Source organism: Sturnus vulgaris, chromosome 2, assembly GCF_052056855.1.
Source record: "Sturnus vulgaris isolate bStuVul1 chromosome 2, bStuVul1.hap1, whole genome shotgun sequence".
Lineage (NCBI taxonomy): Eukaryota > Metazoa > Chordata > Aves > Passeriformes > Sturnidae > Sturnus > Sturnus vulgaris.
The window spans coordinates 81,482,044-81,504,174 of record NC_142244.1 but is presented as its reverse complement, the minus strand read 5'-3'; the positions used below and the strand labels follow the sequence as shown (position 1 = coordinate 81,504,174).

General features: G+C 36.4%; 2 protein-coding genes across 5 annotated transcripts in view; one reads left to right on the top strand and one right to left on the bottom strand.

The window, feature by feature from the left end:
- FGF14 (fibroblast growth factor 14) overlaps positions 1–8,358 on the top strand; it is a 382,190-nt gene extending 373,832 nt beyond the window's left edge. For all 4 annotated transcript variants that reach the window (XM_088159883.1, XM_014873350.2, XM_088159884.1 and 1 more), the window contains one exon: positions 1,641–8,358. In XM_088159883.1, the coding sequence (XP_088016009.1) occupies positions 1,641–1,777 (137 nt within the window). In that variant the 3' untranslated portion in view covers positions 1,778–8,358. The remainder of the gene's footprint in view (positions 1–1,640) is intronic.
- A 336-nt stretch (positions 8,359–8,694) lies between these two features.
- The window catches only part of ITGBL1 (integrin subunit beta like 1), a 125,317-nt gene continuing 111,880 nt past the window's right edge, over positions 8,695–22,131 (bottom strand). Inside the window, exons 9-11 of the mRNA XM_088159885.1 lie at positions 15,988–16,134; positions 11,061–11,174; positions 8,695–9,561 (exon numbers count right to left, since the gene is read on the bottom strand). Coding sequence (XP_088016011.1) covers positions 9,470–9,561; positions 11,061–11,174; positions 15,988–16,134 — 353 coding nt within the window. The 3' untranslated portion in view covers positions 8,695–9,469. The remainder of the gene's footprint in view (positions 9,562–11,060; positions 11,175–15,987; positions 16,135–22,131) is intronic.

Sequence of the window (22,131 nt, the reverse complement as noted above, 5' to 3'; positions counted from 1 at the left end):
ATGCCTCTGTGCTTTCCCTGTCTCATGAAAGTTTACAGTTGTTTCATAAGCTCTCAGCAATACTAATAATTTATATCTTGATCCCTCTATATTAAATTAGGACTTATAGGGAGGGAACACTAGTGCATGTTTTTAACCAATGCAAATTTGTATGTACTAGGAAAGAAGTTACCTGTTAAAAATAATGTTTGGATGATCAGACTCCATCAAAATAGTTTAGACAATGCTTAGAAATAACTTTATTTACATTGCCTATGAGAATCATCAAATATGACAGCTCTGCTATATAATTCCTTACTTTATAGTTCCATTTCATGTTGTTCAATGTAATAATTTTGTAGGTCACAGTGTTATTTCACCAAGCTCTTTTAATTAACTAGCAAAGTGCCCTAAACACATTTATGGGCCACTCTGAAGATATAGATCATAACTAGCCTTATGTACTCTAGAGAAGACGTTTAATTTGAGTCTTTCAGAAGCTATAAAAGGATTTGGATTATGTCACTGGAAATGTTAGAACAAGTATTTGATTAGTTAATGATGGTATGGGGCCCTTTACATTTATTATGAAACTTCACACCATTGAAGATCAAGTACTTTGATGCTCCAGCCTCTTACTCTAATTAGCCAAGGGATGAAGGAATTGTGCTCTCTGTGGTAGCACACACCCAGTCCGAAAATCAGTGTGATGATTAATTCCTGTGACTGCTGTGACACGTCTTTTAACATCTCTCTGATATAAATAAATGCAACTGAAGTTAGATATAAGTGGAAATATTACCTGATAGAGTGACATGGAAAATGAAATTGAATTATGCAAGAGCATTAATCATTAAGGCAGCTTAATGCTGTAACTGTGTAATTGAATACATGTATTTCCCTCAAAGGATTTGAAGTGGTTAGATAGGGACTGAAGCCCAGGGAAAAACTTCTAATTCCTCTAAGAATTCAATTAATAGTTTAATTTGGACTTTTCTGCACTTCTACATTCAGTGGAGATCAGTGGCTACTGCATATGTTTTTTGAAACGAGGTAGGAAAACCCTCAAACCTCTTTTTATACTCTCCCTGTATCCTGGACATTTCTTCAGGACACACCTGAAGAAGAGACCATGGCCAAATTCCTCAGATTTGGGAGACTGATGTACATATAACTTTGTAGAACTGGACCCTAGCCTAGTCTTGCAATGTATGACTAAGAAAGAACACTTAAGTCTAGACAACTGTGATGTATGATCCCATTTTTAATTACAGTCTGCTTTATCACATTTTACTTCTAAAAGTTCACATTTTTATTAATGTTTATTTAAGGGTTGTATATACGTAAACTTGTGTATAAACATGCACATTTTTGTGTGCCTTATGCAAAGACAGAACACTAGTTTTTTCATTTCCAAGGAGCTATAGTATCCATTAAGCAATCACGAATGCAATTTCCTACTGCATTTTTAAGTCAGATGCAGAAGTGTGAGAATTCCGGAGAGTCCAGCAATTCTCTCTGTGGTGCAAAACCAGTGTCTGTCAAAGTAAACTGTTTCCCTGATATGCAAGAGGAACACAGAAAATTGATCCTATTTGAGTGAGCTCTCATATGAGATACATTGTTAAAAATGCTTCTCCTTTTCTCTTCCTTCCCATCAGTTGCCATGTATCGGGAACCATCTTTGCATGATATTGGAGAAACGGTGCCAAAGGCTGGGGTAACTCCAAGTAAAAGCACAAGTGCATCGGCAATAATGAATGGCGGCAAACCAGTGAACAAGAGCAAGACAACATAGCCAGATCCTCACAGGTGTTGTGACTTTACTGAGTCCCAAGTACAGTTGAGCGATTTATCCTTGCCAGACTTCCCCTCGGCAGTGTCTGTGGATCAGCTTGTGGCAAGTCACCAGCTTGCCCGTTGCTGTTTCTGAACTGAGTTGTTGCAAGTGGATAAATCTCAACACGTAGCTCCACCACAACGAGAAGACACCTGGATGAACCAGCTAAACTCAGACCATGGAATGCCCTACCAGATATTGGAATGCCTTTTTAATATCTTTTCTGTGACTGTGACACTTCATGTGAATGACATACTTCACAAGTACACTTGATACCTTGCCTGCTGACAATTGCCCATAATCCCTTTTTGAGTCCAGTTTCAGCAAAATCCATGTGTTTAAGTTCTATTTTGTAGCACACAAATAATCAAGTAATTTCTAGTTAGATGCTGTAAACCTGTGCTATTATGGATTTCTCTTCTTCCCTTTTTTATAAGGCTGCTCGCTCCACTGTTTGTGACCTTTTGCAGGGATTGTGTTTCTCTATAACTTAAGTGTTGCCGGTGGCTTAGTTTTGAAAGCAATCAGGGAATCAGGAAGCCTTCAAAAATCTATTATTACAAATTATATCTATAAAGAATAGGATTGTTGTCTCTGGCTTAAAATATTGATTAAATGTGAATACTCTTTAGTAACAGATACTGTGCTTCTGAGGTTGGCATTAAAGAGGAGGGAAGAGTGTCAAACACAACCAACGGGGAGTTTTCTGAAACGTGTGTTTGGCATCCCCCTATAGTTTCTTTTTGTGTGTGTGTTTTATACATATCACAGGCTTACTGGTAATGGTAACATTTGCCTTGCCCAGCGAGCAAGACCCACTCATTTTTGGAAAAGTGGGTCCAAAGAATTTTGTAGGCCTTGTAGGTCTGAATTAAGGCTCATTTTTCATCTACTAAATCTTCATTGTTTGAAAAACAACCACCACCAATAAAAGAAAAAAAAAGCAAGACTAATCAGAATTGCGCTACCTAAATCCATTTCAGATATAATCCTTTCCTGTTTTTAAGGAACTGAACTTAATGCCATTGTTATTTTTGGCTGAATCCCACACCTACTTAGCAAAGCATGGGCAAGGATGTTGTTGTGTTCTTTTTTGCAGCACCAATGCAAAGGGTAGTTACAAATTATAGTTTAATATTTCTGGTGTTTTAAAAAAAGAAGTTTTAAAACTGGACATATTACAAAACTTTATTTTTATTTTTAGCTAAGCATGCAAAGTCCGGTCCTATGTATTTCACTGATATCCCAGTATGTACCTCCACCCAGCTTCCTAGGATAACATGCCCACCAAATTGCTAGATTGAAGGTGCCTTGCCTTGATCTCTATATACTGTACTTTCTCCTACATGAACCTAGAAGAAATCAAAAACATCATAAAATTGAAGCCTTGGATCATATTACCAGAAACATCAACCCTTTGAGTTTGTCACTTGTGAACAATTAAGCCAGTGTTGTGGGGGAGGAAGGAGGGTGTAGGAAAGATTTAGAGAATGCCACAGAGATGCCACTGAAGTTTTTGCACACTTAGTCACAGGTTTTCAGAGGATGAAAAATATGGGCACTCTCTGTATGCTTAAGAAGGGATTTGTTTTTTAGAAATAGCAGCAAAGATCAAACTGTATCTCAGTCTGGAAAACTGTGTGACAACGCTCTCTTGGCCTCTTGCTGTTACCTTGATATTTAAAGACAAAAAGAGGAAACCATCCGTTCCTTTTTTAGCACTGTATTTCTGGCAATTTGTTTTATCACATCTTTGTGCTGAAGTCCCTAACAGAGACTGCTGATTATTTCAAACTCTCTGTCTGCTCAGCTGAACAGTCTGATTCAGTCTGAATGAACTCTTCATACTAGTTTTCAAATGTGTTCTGTTTTTATAAGCAACATTTAGTGCACTCTTCAAGGAGGCTACTGTAAAGCTGCTAAATTCTAGATAAACTTTTTTTTTTTCTGTAGGTCAGACTTCTTTTTGTATGTGTGATATGAGAACAGCAAGATAATGCTTGATGTTGGGTCTTTCTAGGGAGGGAATGAGTTAAGCATGAAGCCCTCTCTCCATGTAGAGAAAAAAAAAATACAAACCTAATCTAAAACTGTGATACAAATGCAAAGAAACTTTGACTTAAGACTGTGCCCTTGCCTGCTAGCACTAAATCTGTGTGCGTGGGGAAAACAACACTTTATTAAAAACTTCCGTGTGCCCTTCTCGTCCCACCTGGTCCAGTGGGATTTGTGCACCATCCCTGAGAAAACGAAATCAAACCAAAGCAACTCAGATGGTGAGCTGGGGGCTTGCTCTGCGCTGCAGGACGCGTGGGAGGCAGCAGCCTTGGTGCTGCCATGGCCCCAGGCCTTCCAGCTACTGTAAGAGGGGAACTTCTCAATATTTCAAGTAAGATAGAACAGCTGAAGGCTACATTCTCTCTCACCTGATTCATGAGGAGGGAATGAACGAGTATCATAGCCCATTCAACTGTCTTTTTACTCACCCAGTGTAAGAGCCTGAGGAGAGACAGGGCTGGAGACCTGGCTGAGCCATGCAAGGAGGATCTGGTTCATTGCCTGGTCCTATATAAGCATTGTTTTCAACATTAACCTTTTGGTCCTGAGTAACTATGATCTGTGAACCAGTTTGGGAGGCTATAATTAAGGCCAGATATAATTTATTTAAGCAGTTAGTACATACTGGAAATACAGCTTTTTTTGTTTTGTTTCGTTTTGTTTTTTAATTATCATTTTCTGGTTTTGTTTTTGTGGGCTAAATTTGTTTAATCCAGTGAATCAATGTCCTAATTTTTTTTTTCTACAATCTGTTTGTTTAAACATGACAAAATTTTGTCTTGTCTCATCTGTTGCATGGGAAGAGTATGACAAGGATGAGCTAACTGCATGTTGTAGGTTGTGTCTGTCAAAGAACTGTTGGTCAGTGTTACAAATTTACATACATATATGCAAAGAGTTTATCTGCATTGTACAGTTTGTGTTTATTCTTATTTGTTGTTACACAGATTCAACATGATGAATAAAACATTTATGCGAAGGCATACTGGAAACCAACAAAAAAGATTATGTAAGAAGTAGACTGTGCAAAGCATCATTGCACTGGCCACAGGATGGTGAAACTTCGTGTAAATAGGTTGGCAAACTCAGTTCTCCCCCTTTACCATGCCAAAGAAAATTTCAGCTCCTTAATATAATACCTCTCTTGCTGTTCTCCAGGATGAGACTTCACCATTTTCTTCCCTCTAAAATTAATTTTGCTGTTAAGTGAAAGCTGTTTTCAACTGTCTGTTACTACTAAAGTACTGTATAGTAAACCTGATGGAATCAATTTGTATTTACAGATTGGGGTTTTTGTACTTACATGTGCAGCTGTCTGTGCATCTGCAGCTTTCCAGGTCTTTTGCATGCTTGCATTGTATTTTGTTTTTCTGTGTTTTCTCTAATCTCTGAGAGACTGTTCACACTGCAATCTAACCTCATCTTGCCATTTTATATGTTAACACTGCACAAAGTCATTTTCTTCTCTGTTTTGATCTGTATTTCAGCTACAGTTCTATTTGGCAAAATCAGTCACACCTGCACTATTTTAGAGATCCAGTTTTGAGGAGATATCAACTACTTCAACAAAGCACTATTTTGCTGTACTTCAAAAATTTTATAAATACACAAGAATTTTATGAGATTGCTCACATGATGGAGCCTGTGGAAGGGTCTCTAGCTCCTTTTAAGTGCTTTGTAGTTCACATAACAGAGCTTTTGCTTCATTTGCTGGGTTTTTAGCCATTCTTAATTGATTTTTAATATACTGTCATTTTCATAATTGTTGGTTCTTAACAAACCCCTCCCAGCCCCTTCCCTTCACCAGATATAAAGTAAAGCAATTCACTTTGACTATGGTACACACCTGAAACAATACTAAGAACCCTGGCTTTACAAACATATATATGGGGAAACTTTGTCTTGGTTTAAAACTAGTTTAAGCAATGAGGTATGAAAGCAGGCAGTTTGGTCCATGCAGTAAATTGTGCCATGATGATCCATCTGTTTAGTGGTATGACGAATACATTATTCAGCTACATACAAATGGGAATGAAAATAAAGTTAGACTACATAAGAAGGTTCTTTTCCTTTTAAATGGCCCTTTAGATAAATTCATATTTCATGCAGTGCATTCTAAAATGTTTAATAACAGGATTTTTTTTCTGTGATGACTAATGCAAATGCTATGACTTATTTTTTAAGCTGTAATAAATTTTTTTGTTCAATTACTTCGTCACAGTAATATTCAAATTAGCTTTCTTCATTCCAGTATCATTTAGCTACAAAGTGAGATGTCATTCTGCAAAGAAGCAAGGGCAGTGCATCAGAAAAGTGAGAGCAAGTACATGATGAAATACATTGATGTGTTTCTAAGAAAGAATATACACAGTGGGGGAAAAAAATCACAAGCAGGTTAATAAATTATAGAAGCAAATAAATCCACAGGTTTTTTATAGGTGATATTACAGATATGTTATACACAATAGGCATAATCCTGCAAGTATATTATAGAAGCACTGGCACACTTCTGGATTGTGTTCTTTCTCACATAAAAAGAAAACAAGGTTATAGTATCTTTTTTTAATAAGGTTTACCAATCTAATCATTAAAAAGTCCCCTTTTATCCAATTTCATTTTGCCTTTTGCCACAGGCCTGGAAGCAGGTTTTTACAGTCACTAGCTATGAAGAATCAAGCAGTAAGTTTCACTTCCTTATGCCTCTTCCTGCATTTACAGTTTATGTATCTGGAATTCCCATCACAGGGACTGAGATAAGGGAAAAAGATAACAATTTATTAATACAGCTATTATATTCATATATGTGGAATAATAATCTTATTCCTTCTGATTTCATTTATCTAGAGAGGAAGTGAGATGCAAAACAGATATACTGGGTGTCACATCACCAGTTACCTCAGCATGAAGAGCAGGGGAAATGTTTAAGCAACATAAAGAATAAAAATTGGGAAAAAATTAATGTGTACATTACATTTAGTTAACACTTGAAGGTTTATAGTAAAAGCACCATTTTGTTTGATAATTGCATTTAAATGAACCACTGACAGTAGCTGTCCTAGATATTCTGATTTTTTTCCATATGTAAGTTAACAAACAACTTGGATAACACTTTTTGAAACGCTATGGCTACATAATCCATCCAGTAGTCAAAAAGGTTGGAGCTGATTGGTTTAAAAAAATCAAAGTAGAAATAAAAATTACTTTATACACTTTAAGTATATAAATTTAAAATTAAAGCAAAAGACAAAGTAAAATGCATCAAATATGACACTGGAACTACCTAAAGAATTGTTCTTTTATATATGAATGAGTACCTGAAATACCATAGCTGATCTACAGTATATATAAATGTTTTGATGCCATGAAACAAGTCAAAAGCATCTACTGACACCAGATAAGGGTTTTGATTATCTAGTATTTTCTTAATACATTACTAAATACAAAGGGAAGGAAAGCAAGAACTTTGTATCCTTCATTGTTTACACTCTGATTCAGCAGATGAATGTATATGCAAAAAACCCAGTGATTATGAGATGATTCAGGTCAGTGGTATTCATTATTCATAAATATAAATAAAAGCAACAATTTGTGCTCTCCAGACACTTGGGTTGGCAAAACGCATATATACTAAAACTTAAGAAAATATTCCTGTTGAGCTCTATAGAGTTCAAGGGTTTTAAGTACAAAATATAAATTAAAATTTCAAGATGAATTTTACTTTGAAGATTCTTTATGCTGTATGAATAGAGTTTAGAACTCTGCCTGATACTTTGGTTATCTGATAAGAGAGTAGCTAGCAGCTTTGGGATGTATGTCTAGTTATTTATCTGCATAGCCTGTATATAAGTTGGATGTTTGGTAAGGGTACTCCCTGAGAATATGGGCTTTACAAGCTTCATTTTTAGAGAGAAAGAATCCAGGTTAAGGGGGAAAAAAGTGGTAGTTAAAGAGGAAAGCTATATGGGATGGGGGAATAATAAAGCAGTTAAATTAATTTGAAATTTTGCATTCTATTACATGTTCTGTACCATTGTATTTTCCTATTTCAAAACTGTCATTTCTAAAAGAAAAGTAGTTCCTAGACTAATAATGGAAATACATTTTTTTTGTTAATACGTAGTTCCATTATTTCCGAGTCATGTACCTCTTCAAAAATCAGGACCTTGGCACCTAAACCACAATGTTAAAGTTTGGTATCTAAAAGAAGTATTTTTGAGCCATTTAATCAATTTCTTGCTCAATCATGGTTTCACAAAATGTAAACACTTTTGAAACTAAAATGTATATTTCTTTTTTTTTTTTTTTTTTGCTCTAAAGAATTCAAGGGCTGCCAAATCTACATGTACAAAAAAATAAGAGACTCATATGTAAATAAGTTAGGGAAGTCCCAATAGTTGTGCATCGTTCATAACTCAATGTGAATTTCACACTGAGCAGCATTTCACCATTGGAAAATAAAAATAAAATTTTTGTTCATACCACTGCTTTGTTTGTATTTATTATATTAAAACTTTAATTACTTTGTTGACATTGTCCAAACATCTTTGGTTGAGACCGAGTTGCTCCATAGCACAGATGATTTTCAAGTCAGTTGATGTTCAGGTTCCCCATTTCTATGAAAGCAGTTAAATTCAGTGAATTCCACGTGTGACAGGGCAGTCTGTGCTGAACAGTGTAGACTGAATTTTCATCCTAAAATTTACTAATACAAAAAAACTTTTCATTTGTTTTACATGTAGGAGGCAACTGTAGATATATAGAACAGTACAATAGAAGTCCATGTGAGTTGCAGAATATATATGGAGAATAGGCGATCATACTTTTATATCTTTATTAGTTTCATTCCATATGTTTCTATAGGTTATGTACTTGAAGGTATTGTAATATGTAGATTAGACAATCAACTTACTGACATATTAACCACAGAAACTAAAAGTTCTCTGGTGGAAAAGGTTCCATTCAAACATTTTGGGTCTTCAGTCTATGAGTGTCATGTAACTGGACCTCAGTAAGACAGTTATTTCACCAAATAAAAAATCATTAATATTTTTATAGGCTTCTTTACAGTTTCTCTCAATTTATGAGTTGGTTCATAATCAGGATTGTTATAAAGGAAAAAAAAAGGCCAAATAATGTATTTTTCAAACATCATAAAACAAACTAAACTTATTATTTGACAAATATTCAATTAGTGCTACTCTTCTACAGGTGTATTGTTGCTTATGTATAAGGAGACATGACAACCAAGTAAATAATGTTTAAAAAGGGTTTTCTTATACCTTTGCCTCAGGTTGCTCAAAGAAATAGTCATTATAGGTGTAATACAAATCCCACTGAATTTACAAAAAATCTCTGGAGAAGTTCCACAGGGCCAGTATTTTTTGACTTCACCCTCTAGAGCTCGAGCTGCCCTGCTCCCTTGTTTAGTTTTCTGATGCATTTTTTTAAGGACCAAATCCTCGAACGTGCTCTAAGGTATTTACAAACATGTATGTGTGTGTTCATGCATACCCACACCCAGACACTTCAGAAATTAAATGTCCTAGCAGCCTAAAGAAAAGCAAAAAAGTCCTCAATCTTTGACGTCCTTCATTAAGAGTATTCTCTCCCCAGCCAGATTTCACAAGCATTTCCATTCCATCCTTCCCAGCATTCACAGTTTCCACAGCTACAAACTCCATTACCTAGAATAGAATGATAAAGGGCAATTATCATAATTGAGATGTACTACATTAAAATGTGTTTTATGGAAAGTAAAATGCTATGCTAAAGTAGATGCATTGTTCCTTTATTGTTCCCCTACCCCTTTTTCCTTTGGAAGGAAGCAATTACTGTACCATTGCATTAGGAAGCCACCCCACACCTATACTTACAAGGCATTAATAGCATGTTCACAATAATTCCATCAGCAGCATTGCAAATATTGAAATTGTGTATGGTGAAGTTTAATTGTGTACACCAGTGTTTGTACCCAGTTGGTGAGGCTGTGTTCACACTGTGCCTCCAGGTACAAAGAAAAACAAAATTACTTTTAACTAATATTCATAAAATAAAAGCCATGAAAAGCTACCAACAGAATAGCAATAAAACCATGACTTTGAACATGAAAAACTTTAAACCTAAAATCTCAGAAGTGCTGTACAAATAAATCCTATCTCAAACTCTCTATTCAGTGAAAAATGTCCCAGCCGTATTTTGCAGCTGGGAAAGAGTTGAGATCCATCTATTAATTTTATTTAAATATTATTTAATGACCCTTGGATTCTCAGCTTGAAACCTCTATAGCCTTTGTATCTATGTAAACTCCTTTCTGTTTTTATGAAGATCCATGATTAGGCATTAGCCACAGATAAGGCTCCTGTTTCTGCTGTACTGGCTAGTTGTCTCCAGACAATGACCCTTGCTAACAGGGCGAGCTGGAAGACACAATTTACTAGTGTCAGCCTTCCCACTCTCAATCTAATTGGCTTGCAGAGTTCTTCCACATCTAATAATTGCTCAGCAAAGATTTTCTAAAATTAAGATTTGCAACAGGAAACAGCCAGTGAGTTAATTTAGCAATTCCCATGCTGCTTCTTGTCACTATGCTTATCACAAGGGTTTGTTGGCAGCCTGCCCATTTCTATTGACATCTGCCACCTGCATACTCAGACAATGTTAAGGTGAAGCTGCTTGAATCATTCACCATCACATCATAAGAAAAGCTATCAGCTATTCCAGCCTCTCACTGACAATTGTCTGATTGCTAGGAAGCTCTGTTAACCCACACAACGATGCCCCTAAACCACCAGAGATCATCAAACAAATGCATTTTTTGTTACTTAAACACATTACACACATGGAGTGTCCAGTAAAAGAACAAAGGCTAACAAACCTCATGATTGTAATGCTGACACTGTGTCCTTTGCCAAAAAATAATAACTTGTAGTCTGTTACAGAGAGAATTGTTGATGGATTCCATAGCTGGCTTACTTATTTAAATTCACACTCAGGCTTTTAACTGTTGTTTTGAAACCTTAAGTTGATCATTGCACTGCATGAAGAAACAATTATAGCAGGTTTGAATAACCAGCAAATATGCTTCCTCCATCAGTGGGGAAAGAAGAAGCTGGGCTTTGTCTAACATAATTCCCATCAACTCTGTTTGTTTTCTGAAGCAATTAAGTGTTAGCCTGTACTGCACCTGTGCAAATGAGACCATCATGTTTGTCACAGTCTCTGTCATCGCATTCACAGAAATCACCCGAAATGTACCATTCCTGGGGTGAACAGATGCACTTTCCACAGTGGCAGGAGCCTGAAATCACAAAAATTATTACTCACAGTCAAAGAGTACTGGCACATTCAGACTAGAAAATAACAACCCAAGTCACACATATGCACACATACGCACATGTGCATGTGCACAAAATTGCTGCCTAAGAGGCTGTTGCATAAAAGAAAATAATCAAGCTAAAAGCCTTTTGAATTAAAGGATTCTTTTGGCATGAGCTAGAGTATGGTGGGATGTTACTAGTAATGCTTTGATCCTGCTATTTCAATAATCAGGACTCACATTTTGAAGCTTTCTTTTGGTTTCAGACACCTACAATCAGGGCTTCTCTCCCCAGGAACTTTTTTTTAACTAGTAAAGCTCAAATTGTCCCTAATCCATTATTACTGAAGGCAGTAAAATCACATCCAGGAAGAAAATAGTCCTCCTCATCTAAATTTTTAGGGGTGAGTTTGCAAAAGAGCAGCAGGGTCCAAGACTAACATCTATAGACTTCCAAAACCCTTATCACCACGAATGAAGATTCTCCACCTCCCATGGAATTACTGAACTTTTGCTCTAGGTCAGAAAGAGCTTGTGCACATAATGGCAGCTCAGCAATTGGCTCATTCCTGCAGCCTGCCCTAAAGCCCCTTGCTGGGACAAGCTGCTCCCCTTCTCCTCACGGATGTCAGGCCACACCCTCACAGGCAAAGCAGGGACTGTATGGTCACATTCAGGTGATGCCATAATCCACGGAGCACCAGAATCCTCCCTTGAAGAGAAGACTCTCAGACATCCTGACCCTCAGGAGAAGGTTCGTGGCTCTGAATCCTGGAAAGTGACAATGATGTTATCAGGAAGCCTATAGCCTGAGAAGTGTGTGAGAGAGGCTTTTCTGCAGCTAGAAATGCCAAAAGGAGATTATTATTCCTCCTGAATGGTTGCAGCACTTGGCTGAAGAGGCTTGGCTTTTACAGATCGCATCTTCAGTTGCCTGGCCATGTACAGATTTCAGACATGCAAGCACTGACGTGGGAATCTTACTAACTGTTAAGAAAAAATCCTTTTGTGGACCTAGCCCTAAAAAGGGGTAACAGCAGAAATCAATGTTAAAAGCATTATTTAAAAAAAACTCAGATAAATTATAGCAAGGAATATATGCAAAATTTTGAACTATGATGAGCTGGGGCAAAAAAAAAAGTCACCAAAGAAGCTGTTGACCTTTTAAGAAGAGACTTATAAATGAGTTAAATGCAATGAGAATCCTAGTCTCCTGCAATATTTTCAGAATTATTCCATTTAAAAGTCACCAATGTGTTGAATGCATTAAGAAGGAAGCTTGGTTATGTCAGAACATAACCTAAACAGAATTCATGGGTTACTCAACAGGGCCTGAGTCAAAGCCTATAAAATCATGCTTTTCCATCTTTCCAGTTCTTTCAGTGACCTCTGAATAAAATCCATAGTAATAATCTTAATACACTTAAAGAAAAAAAGTTGTATCTGTTGATATCAACCAATTTTACATTGCTTTTCCCATAAATACTGAAGCTTAATTCTTGAAAACTTCAGAACAGCTTCAGCAGAGTATCTAATTCTTAATTAAATATATAATTTAATGCTTATTTTAAATTCACAAAAATTAACTCATTGCCTAATTTTAGGGAAATGCTTTAACTTGTAACATATGGAACATGTAAATATATTCAGGAAGAGCTAGTGATTAGAACATTTAGGCTGGAGGTATTTGATTAAGCATCTACTTTCTTTTCAGAGTATTGCTTACTGGGGCACTGGCATAGAGCATCTTGACATTCCCTACAAGGATCAAAAACGCCGTTGTATAAGGAGGCAGTGGAGGATAGCATACGTATGACAGGGTTGGTCTATAAGAGGTACACTTGAGGGTAATTTAAATCAAATACCTCAGTACTGCCAGGTACTGACATCTGAAAATAATGAGGAATTGATATATGAGGTATGAGTATTTTAGTGAAATTAAAGCAGTTATTAAGAGTATTACCCTGTAAGAAGCTTGAAGTGATTCCGCATAAACAAGCACTGATGCTGCTACTGAGGGATGCCCACGATATTTAAAACTGTTTTGCAGAAGATACAGCAAATTTAACACCAAGTCAAGCAAGGAAGATAAGACTCCAAAATGTAAAATCTGTTAGGGAAATGAATGTATCGAACTTTTTCCCTGAGCAGGGGATGCTGCTCTGGGAGGCTCCTCAGTTTAATTGAGTCTAATGAGTTGCAGGGTGTTTCCTGGGATTCCAGCCAGATCCTCTTGGATGGGATTTGGCTCATTACCTTGCCCACATCCTGCACCGTTACAGTCACCATGTACAGCCCTATCTTTACTGCCAGGGAGGCAGCAGCATGGTGGGTGTTGCTGTTTTCCTTGGGAAGAGCTTTTTCTACAGGTGGCACAGTCAGTGAGCCAAGATTCTGAAAACAGCCTAGGAATGTAGATGCCCAACTTTGCTTATATTAGCAGAGTGCAATTTTCTGATAGGGTTCAGCAGTTATCTGCTGAAAACCAGGACTCTTCACAGTCTATTAAAACCTATATACAGACACTTAGGCTACCCTCAGTCCATTTTAGCACTTGTATATCACAGCTAGGTTTCCAACAAAAATGGAATAACCACCATTAGTGCACAGGTTGGAAAATCCCTTTTATTTGACCAGTAACCATTATTTTTTTCTCACTGTAATTAATTAGAAAGATAAATTTGCCATTTTGGTTTCTGGATAGCACTTCACTAGCTATGAACAGTGTTTTAAACTATGAATATCCAGTAAGACATAATTTCCAGATACATATTTTAGCATCAAGAGTAGATTAAAAAAAAATTAAAAGTTAAAAAAAAATTAAAAAGGGGAAAAAAGAGTATAGTAACAAAAGTTATAAGTAATTAGACTGTCTTTGCTTGTGATCCCCATCCTGCTCAGAGAAGAGGCAGGAGATAGTAGCCTTCTTGGATGTTTACTGGCCACACTCAACTGAAGATGTCTTATGGTGGTGATTTCTATGTTGGGACAAGCACTTACATGTGAATTGCTGTTCCTACAATAAAGCTGCAATCACATCTAATTTGACAGAGCTTTTTTATATTGACTGTCCTCAAAGCAATCTTTCATGATGTTGGAAGCTAATATGGGCTCAGGGGCCAAAGAAACTTAACTAAAAAAATAAAAAAGATCTCACCTCTGTTGCTGAGTATGGATTTAGGGTCACAGAATCACAGGATGGGTCAGGTTGGAAAGGACAATACTAGAGCACCTGTCAGGCTTATATAAGTGACCAGATTCCAAACCGTTCCCCAGCAGCATAGCCAACAGAGTAAAAAAATGCCTGACACCTCTGCAAATTCCTGATGGATTATCTACTCCCAAAGCATCAAAGTAAACTGTACCCTTAAAACACATGTTCAAAGCTAATTGTTCTCAGAGTAAGACCCACAGGCTGGAATAAATAGCTCTCATCCATCCTTAGAAAGAGATACTAGATAATATGAATATTTTTAAAATCAACATCATTTTTCATGTTTATATTTATACAGATACTTACATAGTGCATTTTATTGATACCAGGAATGTTCCCTCACCTTCACAGTTTATAAAAAAAATCTCAATGAGGCACACATTAAGAGAAAAAAGTTAACTTCTGCAGTAAAACAGAGTAATTTCCATTTCTCATTTCTGTAACTCACCATCCTCTTACACATATACTAATTTAAAGATAGTCCCATCCGGAAAAAATAGAGAAACAGTGCAACTTTCTCATTTTTTATGACACTGCATCAACTGAGGGGGAAAAAAAACAAACCCAAAACAAAACAAAATGGTGCAATAGGGAGAATTCAGATAAGTGATAATATAGATGGATGAAGGCTGGGCTGGAAACCCCATTTAAATTTCCTTTGCACTGAAATAAAAGTTACCAAAGGGAAAACTGGAAATGTGCCTGGTGTAGAAGGTTCCTAACCAGTTTTTCCAGCTGGCAGATTTCTTTCCTGTCTATGCAAGGGACATACAAATATAGGAAATGGCACATAGAGTCTGGATTGAGTGCATTCTAGCCTCCAACTGGTCTCTTTTTTGTCTATTCTCTTTCAGACATATTACATACAAAAATAGGCAATTTGCACTACAGGGGAGCTAAAAAGCCCTCTTTCCATTAATGCAATTTCCTAGCCTGAAAGACAGCAAGGTAAGAACCCCAGAGAATAATTTCAGATAATTATCAAGATTTTCTAACTTTTATTCTTCCCTGTGGCAATTTTTTAGAGCTGAACTGAAGCTGATGTAACCACCTGAATGAAAATTAGTAAATGAGAAATTTTGTAGAATTCATTTGTGGGAGTTGCAGACATCTACTTTTCCTTTGTGGCTGTTTTGGGGAGCAGAGTGATTAAGGATAACAAATTGTTTTTAAACACTTTCCTCCACTTACTGTTGTCCAATATATTACATTTGCCATCTTCCCCACTGGAATGTTACTGTGGGTGGTGCCCTTTTTCCCCAAAGTGGAAGGAGCACTAACAGTTTATAATGTACAGCTGTTCCACACAAACCATCAGCTGAACACATACAGGAAATTATATACTACTGACAAATTGCATAGGAGAGCAACTCTGCTGAACGTGCGTGGCTGGGGTGGGTGTCTGACAAAATGGATGTAAGTGCATTACAGAGCATCCTTTAACATCCTTTTAATAATGAGTGCCTTTCAAAGAGAGGGTTACTAAACAACACCCCCCTGCCATGCACATTAGTCTTCCAGAATGTGATTATTTTCCTCTGTCAGGCGCTGACATAGGCTAGCTCAGCTGCCAGATCTTACCCTTCCCGGAGCACAATATGCCATCCGCTGACTCGCAGAGACTCCTGCTCTCCTCCTCCGTCATGTTGCACTTCCTTGAGTGCTGGCACAACTTTCCAAACCACCCGTCCTGGCAAATGCATCGGCCACATGAGCAGATACCATGGCCTGTAAAGACACCAAGGTTGGTTATGAGCAAAACAAGCAGAAACCTGTGAGTGTGGTGGCAGAAAGCTGTGGCTGTGGTCACAGCTTCAGCCCTCTTCAGTATGAAGTGTGTGCTATGGGATAGGAAGAGTGATGGGTGGACAGCACAGCTTCCCAGCAGGATGGCTTTCTCCAGTTCCCTCCTTCTTGTGTTAAACAGTGTGCCCTAATGATGTGCAGAAAACAAGAGAGGGATAGGTCAAAGAAACCCTAGAACATGGGTGAGAAATAGACACTAGAAGCCACAATTCACTTTAATGAAGGGGAGGGGAAGGATAAAATACAATTTAAAAAAAATTATTTGTAAAATTATTAATAAATAATGAAAATACGTTGAATAATCAACAGAGTAGAAAATTTGGCCAGGAAGGAAGGAGAGGTGACAACAAATATAGACAAGAATATAGGAATGGAGAATAGAAATTAAAAAAAGAAGAAATGTCTCCCAGCCAGAATTACATTTTTCAGCTTTGAATAATATTTCTGCATCAGAGACAATAATTCCTTAGCTCATCAGTTACCTGGGAAGCAAATTATACATACCAGTGACTTTTGTCCCATCCTATCTGAAAAGTAGAGCAAAAGAGTAGAAATGAAAGGACTGAGATAATTTGGAAGCATGGACTGGAAAAAAGGGAACAAGCAGTAGGAGTATCTGAAAAAGCAGGGAGCTGTAGGATGCAGGGAAGCAAATCAGCAATTTTGTTTTTCTGATTAGTGGATTTCTCATGCACCTCCATTGCAACTTGATTATTAAACTGAGAGGCAACACTGGTAGAAGGCCAGAGGAGAGATAAACCTGGTAGTTTGCTGTAAGTGAAATTCATTCAAGTTTACTGATAGTCACATATTGTACAAATTTTAATTTAAAAATACTGGGAGCTCCAAAGTCTTGGAGCAGTCATTTCCAGCGTCTAAAAATTCAAAATAATTTTTGTCTCCCAGACTCTGTATTGATCTTTGGGGATTTTTTTATCATGTTATATTTTTGATGTCTATTAAATTTTTAGCATATTTATCATATTATTACATACCTTTAAAGGCTCAGTTAATTACACAGTCTTATTATGACCGTATTTCTACCCACTTCTAAAAATTGATAACTGCAATGACAAAAGTTTGGTGCTACTTGAACTTTTATATCAGACTGGGAAACAAGAACACCTATATGACAACCCAAAATACAAGAGGTAGAAAACAAGTATATATACTTTCCCATATGCCCCTTCCAGATAAAGATAATGCAATTGTCTATATTAACTAACTAAAATTAAGCTTCTGTCAGAGTATTTTTATCTACCTTACTTTGTTTTAATTAGCAACAGAGATTAGAACTCAGATTAACTCAACCAATTAAGAGAAAAATATACAACTGGATGTCGCTGCTGAAAAAATATTTCTGAAGATAAAACCCATCTACTCTTTTAGCAGAGAATAGTACAAAATCCATGGCAATTTCACTGAGAAAATAATTTTAAGGGATTTTTCTTGTAGTCAGTATGTGTTACTGAATGAAGATACTGATCACATTTGTAAAGCCTTTACACAACTCAAATAAAAAGGTAATAAATAATTATAAATTTGCAGTGAACAGAGCTTGCAATTTACCACATAAAATTTGACTTGCATTTTTCTGTAATGACAATTTCTCTCTTCCTTTATGCCATATAAATCCTCAAAACATAAAGGATTATTTTGTCTCAAATAATCCATTTAAAAAATATTTTTTCTTGGTGACACCAGCTTGGGGAGCTGCAGCTTTTTGGATGCCTCATCCATTGGGGCAGCAAGTGTACAGGTGTTCTGCCCACTGCTTGTTAACTCTAAGCTATCTTACGTGAGTGTGGTAACCCGAGAAAAACTGTTTGACACGGTCTAGTTGTGAATATCCTCCTTGCAAATCACAGAAAGAATAGTTAAATCAATATTTTATTATGCTAAGCAATTAATTTTGGCTAGACTACTTCAATTAGAGATTTTTCTTCACCTCTAACTATACGGATTAAGCAGATTTACTGAGATGTGTTGGTCCATCAATATTTCAGACCTAACATAAGACAGTTAAAATCACAAACAAATTGCATTGCAAATGCTTATTCACAATAAGCTATGTTAATGAACTTTAAATAATCAACGTTTTAAAAATTAATTCTCAAAGAATAAAGACTTTGATGCAGGAGAGGCAAAGAAGACAAAAAAGGTGGTGTCAAATACTCTGTAATTTTGTAATTAGAATTAGAACTCAACTACAAGATTTAAATGTGAAATATGAATTCAGCAGAAAAGCAAGCTGTGACAGATTACTGGCAGGGGCTCATTATAACCCAAATCAACCTGAACCATACTGATACCAGGATGAATTATTTCTTGCCATGCCTGGAATTGAAATTGTGGGAAATTTCAGTTTAGGACTACTCATGGAGCAGTTGTTGGTGTTCCCCAAAAACCTGCATGATCATTTTGTAATACAAAAGAGATCACTACAGGGGAGCACCAGCACAATGAAAAAGGTGAAGTAATAATTACAGAGGAAGATGGTTCTTATTTACAGACTAACTGTTACAAATAGATGATGTTCCTGAAGGGCAAACTGAGGTCAAACCCAAGCAAAAGTGGCACCTCAGGAATACAATATAATAATAATACAATATAATTTATTTTAAATGGATGAAAAATAAGAAGTTTTAAAAGTATAATAAGAATACAAAAAGTTGCAGCATAACACAGGATCTCTGATATAGAACACCACAGAAAATGAAACAATTATTTTTCTCTGTTTTTAAATAGAAATAGGATTTCCATTTTTATTTTTCTTTTAAATCACAGGAATTTCCACTATTAGTGGAAGAGAATATTAAACCACATATATCTGCACGAAATATTTCTAGGTGAGCAGGCTTCATTACCCTGCCCAAATATGCTAAATGAGCTGCTAAAAACGTACTTGGAACACTGATTTTTATTTTTTGTTTTTTATTGAATACCAGACGACCGGAATGGCAGTTGGAGAAACCTAATATAAATGTGAAGTAAAATAATGACTGTCCATTACACTTTCAAAGTAGGTCAGTTAGTCTTGTCTAAGTCTAATGAAGGTGGACTGTGGCTCCAGTTTGAGTAACACAACATTCAGGCAGTTCAGTGACACACTTTCAAGAGAAACACTGCAGCAAAAAAGGGCCAATGTCATTCTCACATCTACCTACCCAGAGAAAAGTGAAGAGGAACAAAATTAGAGCACTGATGAGATGGTGTTAAAGTCCTGCCATATGATATCCATGTGTGAAGGGATTTTTGCAAAACTTGGAAGGGCACTAAAAAGTTCTGAGGAATTCAGAGGTTATCAGAATGGATATTCTCAAATGACCAGAGAAAGACAAAGCAAGAGAGAAGACCCGATACAGACAAAATCATGTAAGAAATGAACAACCGTTTCAAACAAGGGTGATGATTGTTGGAACAAACTTTCAAGTGGTGCTGGCATGGGCTACACTTCGGAGTTCTGAGAGCATGGCCTGCTCAGAGACAGGCTTTTGCTGCACAGAGTGCACAGAATTCAATGTAGGAGAAGCATGGGAATATTGTAATGGCTATTTATAGCCTAATAAAAGAGGTTCAACAGAAAAGCCCCTTTTGGATTCCAAAAATTAATATCTATTAATCAACCTAAATGTTAATGTACTAGCAATTCCTTTACTGCTCATTTGATCAGAAAGATTAAATTAAAATGCTTTTTACAAACCTGAATCACATTTTATGCTATCTGAAAAGCTAAACAAAGTTCTCTGTGCATCTATGTCAAGTGTTGACTTTTCATACACCTACACAAATCTCTGACTGACCAGGAAAGAAATCTGTAGTGTATTTAAAAGAAAAATTAGAAAAATTAAAATTAATTTAATGCAGACTATGCAATACCATTAGTACCTGTACTAGCTACAGTAGCCTCTCTTGCATCTAATACCTACTGATCCTTTCAAATTTGTCTGTTGCTGCCCCTGGATGTGCCTCAGAGTTAGGATGAAGCAGTTAAACACAAGGACACAGGCATTGAATCATTAATTCTCCCCTTAGTATTGTCAAAATAAAATGCTAATTCACATTAGTTTTATTCCAGTTAAACTATGAGTTCTCCACTATTTAATACCATCATTTTCACCTTTATTAGCACCAGTTTTACCCAGTAAACCTGTATGAACTGTTGGTTTCTTTTGGGGGGGGGGTTTGGTGGTTTTTCTCCCCCAGAATAAATTTCCCCCCCAGAATGCATTTTTCAATAACAAACACCATAATAAAATTTCTCTATTAATTAATATATATAGAGAGAATAAAGCTATCTAATATATTATCTATATATAGTATATATACTGAAATCTCTAACAATTATATGTTCTTCAGATTTCTCTGTCAAAAGAATATGGTCCCTGCTCTAAAGACTTTTTGATAGAACAGATGAAAGAGCTGTTGGGTAGGATATAAGCTTTTATTTTAACATGGCAGGAGCCTCAGGGAAATTAGAGGTTCAGTTCAGATGCCCAGTAGCATTGGGCATGCCCTAAGGCATCAAGAACATCCTCCAGGCAGGCACTCCTGTGTCCTTGTGGAGCCACACTGGGGTCAGGCAAGGGTAGTCTTGGGAATCACAGATGATAAAAGGTGCTTTAATTTAGGCAGCTGAAGACTTTGAAATTATGTGCCATATAGTCATGTTGACTCAGGAGTCATATTTCTGAATTCTCAGATCAGTCAGTGCCAAAACCTGTCTTTGTTTGGGAGATTGACAGGTATTATTTTTCTTTCCTAATTTGTTTTTTTACATATACTAGAGAGTTCCACAAATGTCTGATATACTTCTGTTTCTGTGGATCAACATTAGTGCAAGAAATGAGGAAATTGTCTGACAGCAACTGTACTGTACTTAGCTTTGCTTAATGAAGCATATAATTAATCATAGCTCTCTCATTTCTGTGGTTATGGTCGTATTGGTCCTCATAAGAACATGTTATCTGAAAATATCATGCTTCTGCTTCACTGAACAGATGACAAAAATAAATATCATTCATGATTTCTGCAGTATGGACCTAGAACTTTCATTAAAAAAAAATTTACATTTCCTGCTGTATATCTTATATACTAAAAAAAAAAAAGAGAAAGAGGCAGCACTTCATCTGAGTCCAATTATTTAGCCTGGCTGGATAGTAATGAAAATTTTACATTCAAAAGAACACGGCAATTAGGGGCAACTTATACCAGACTTTTGAGAGGGAGCTTTAACCATCGTACATCCTGGTGATGGCTGTGCAATCCTAGAATCCATCACTACAAGAATGTGATATGGAAGTTCCTCAGTTTTAAAAGTTTAAATCATTGGAAAACTGGGAATTGTGGCTTAAGGTATATGTATGCCTTATAAAGCCCAGATTTTCCCTTGTTCTCTGGCAATTCATAGAGAATAACATTGGAAATCTTAATAATGATGCAAATGATGCATGGATGAAAATGTGTAAGTAAGCACCAGAAGAAACACCAGAATGAGGTCAAATGCATGGCCTGCACTGATAACCAATAACATATTCACAGGAGTAAACTAAAGAATGAGGGAAATATGAATTACCTCTGCATTTGCTCCAAGAATAAGTCAACTCCTCCAGCTTCTAGAAGCCTTTATAGAATAATCAGAATTTAAAACTAACGATAACTAAAGCCTTTTACCAAAAGGCATTGGTATCAACAAACAAAAAAGATAATCTTAATTTACTCTTTGAAGTGACATGACACAACTAGATTCCCTATAGTGTTAGGATTGCATTTTGGTGAGTATTGTATTTTTATGTGCTCTAGCCAAAACAATTAGTTAAAAAGTCATCAAAGTGGAATTGCTTACTTGAAAATAAAGAAATCAGACTTAACGTATTCCACTGTCACCAGTGTCAAAGAACTGGTTTACTGCAACAATCA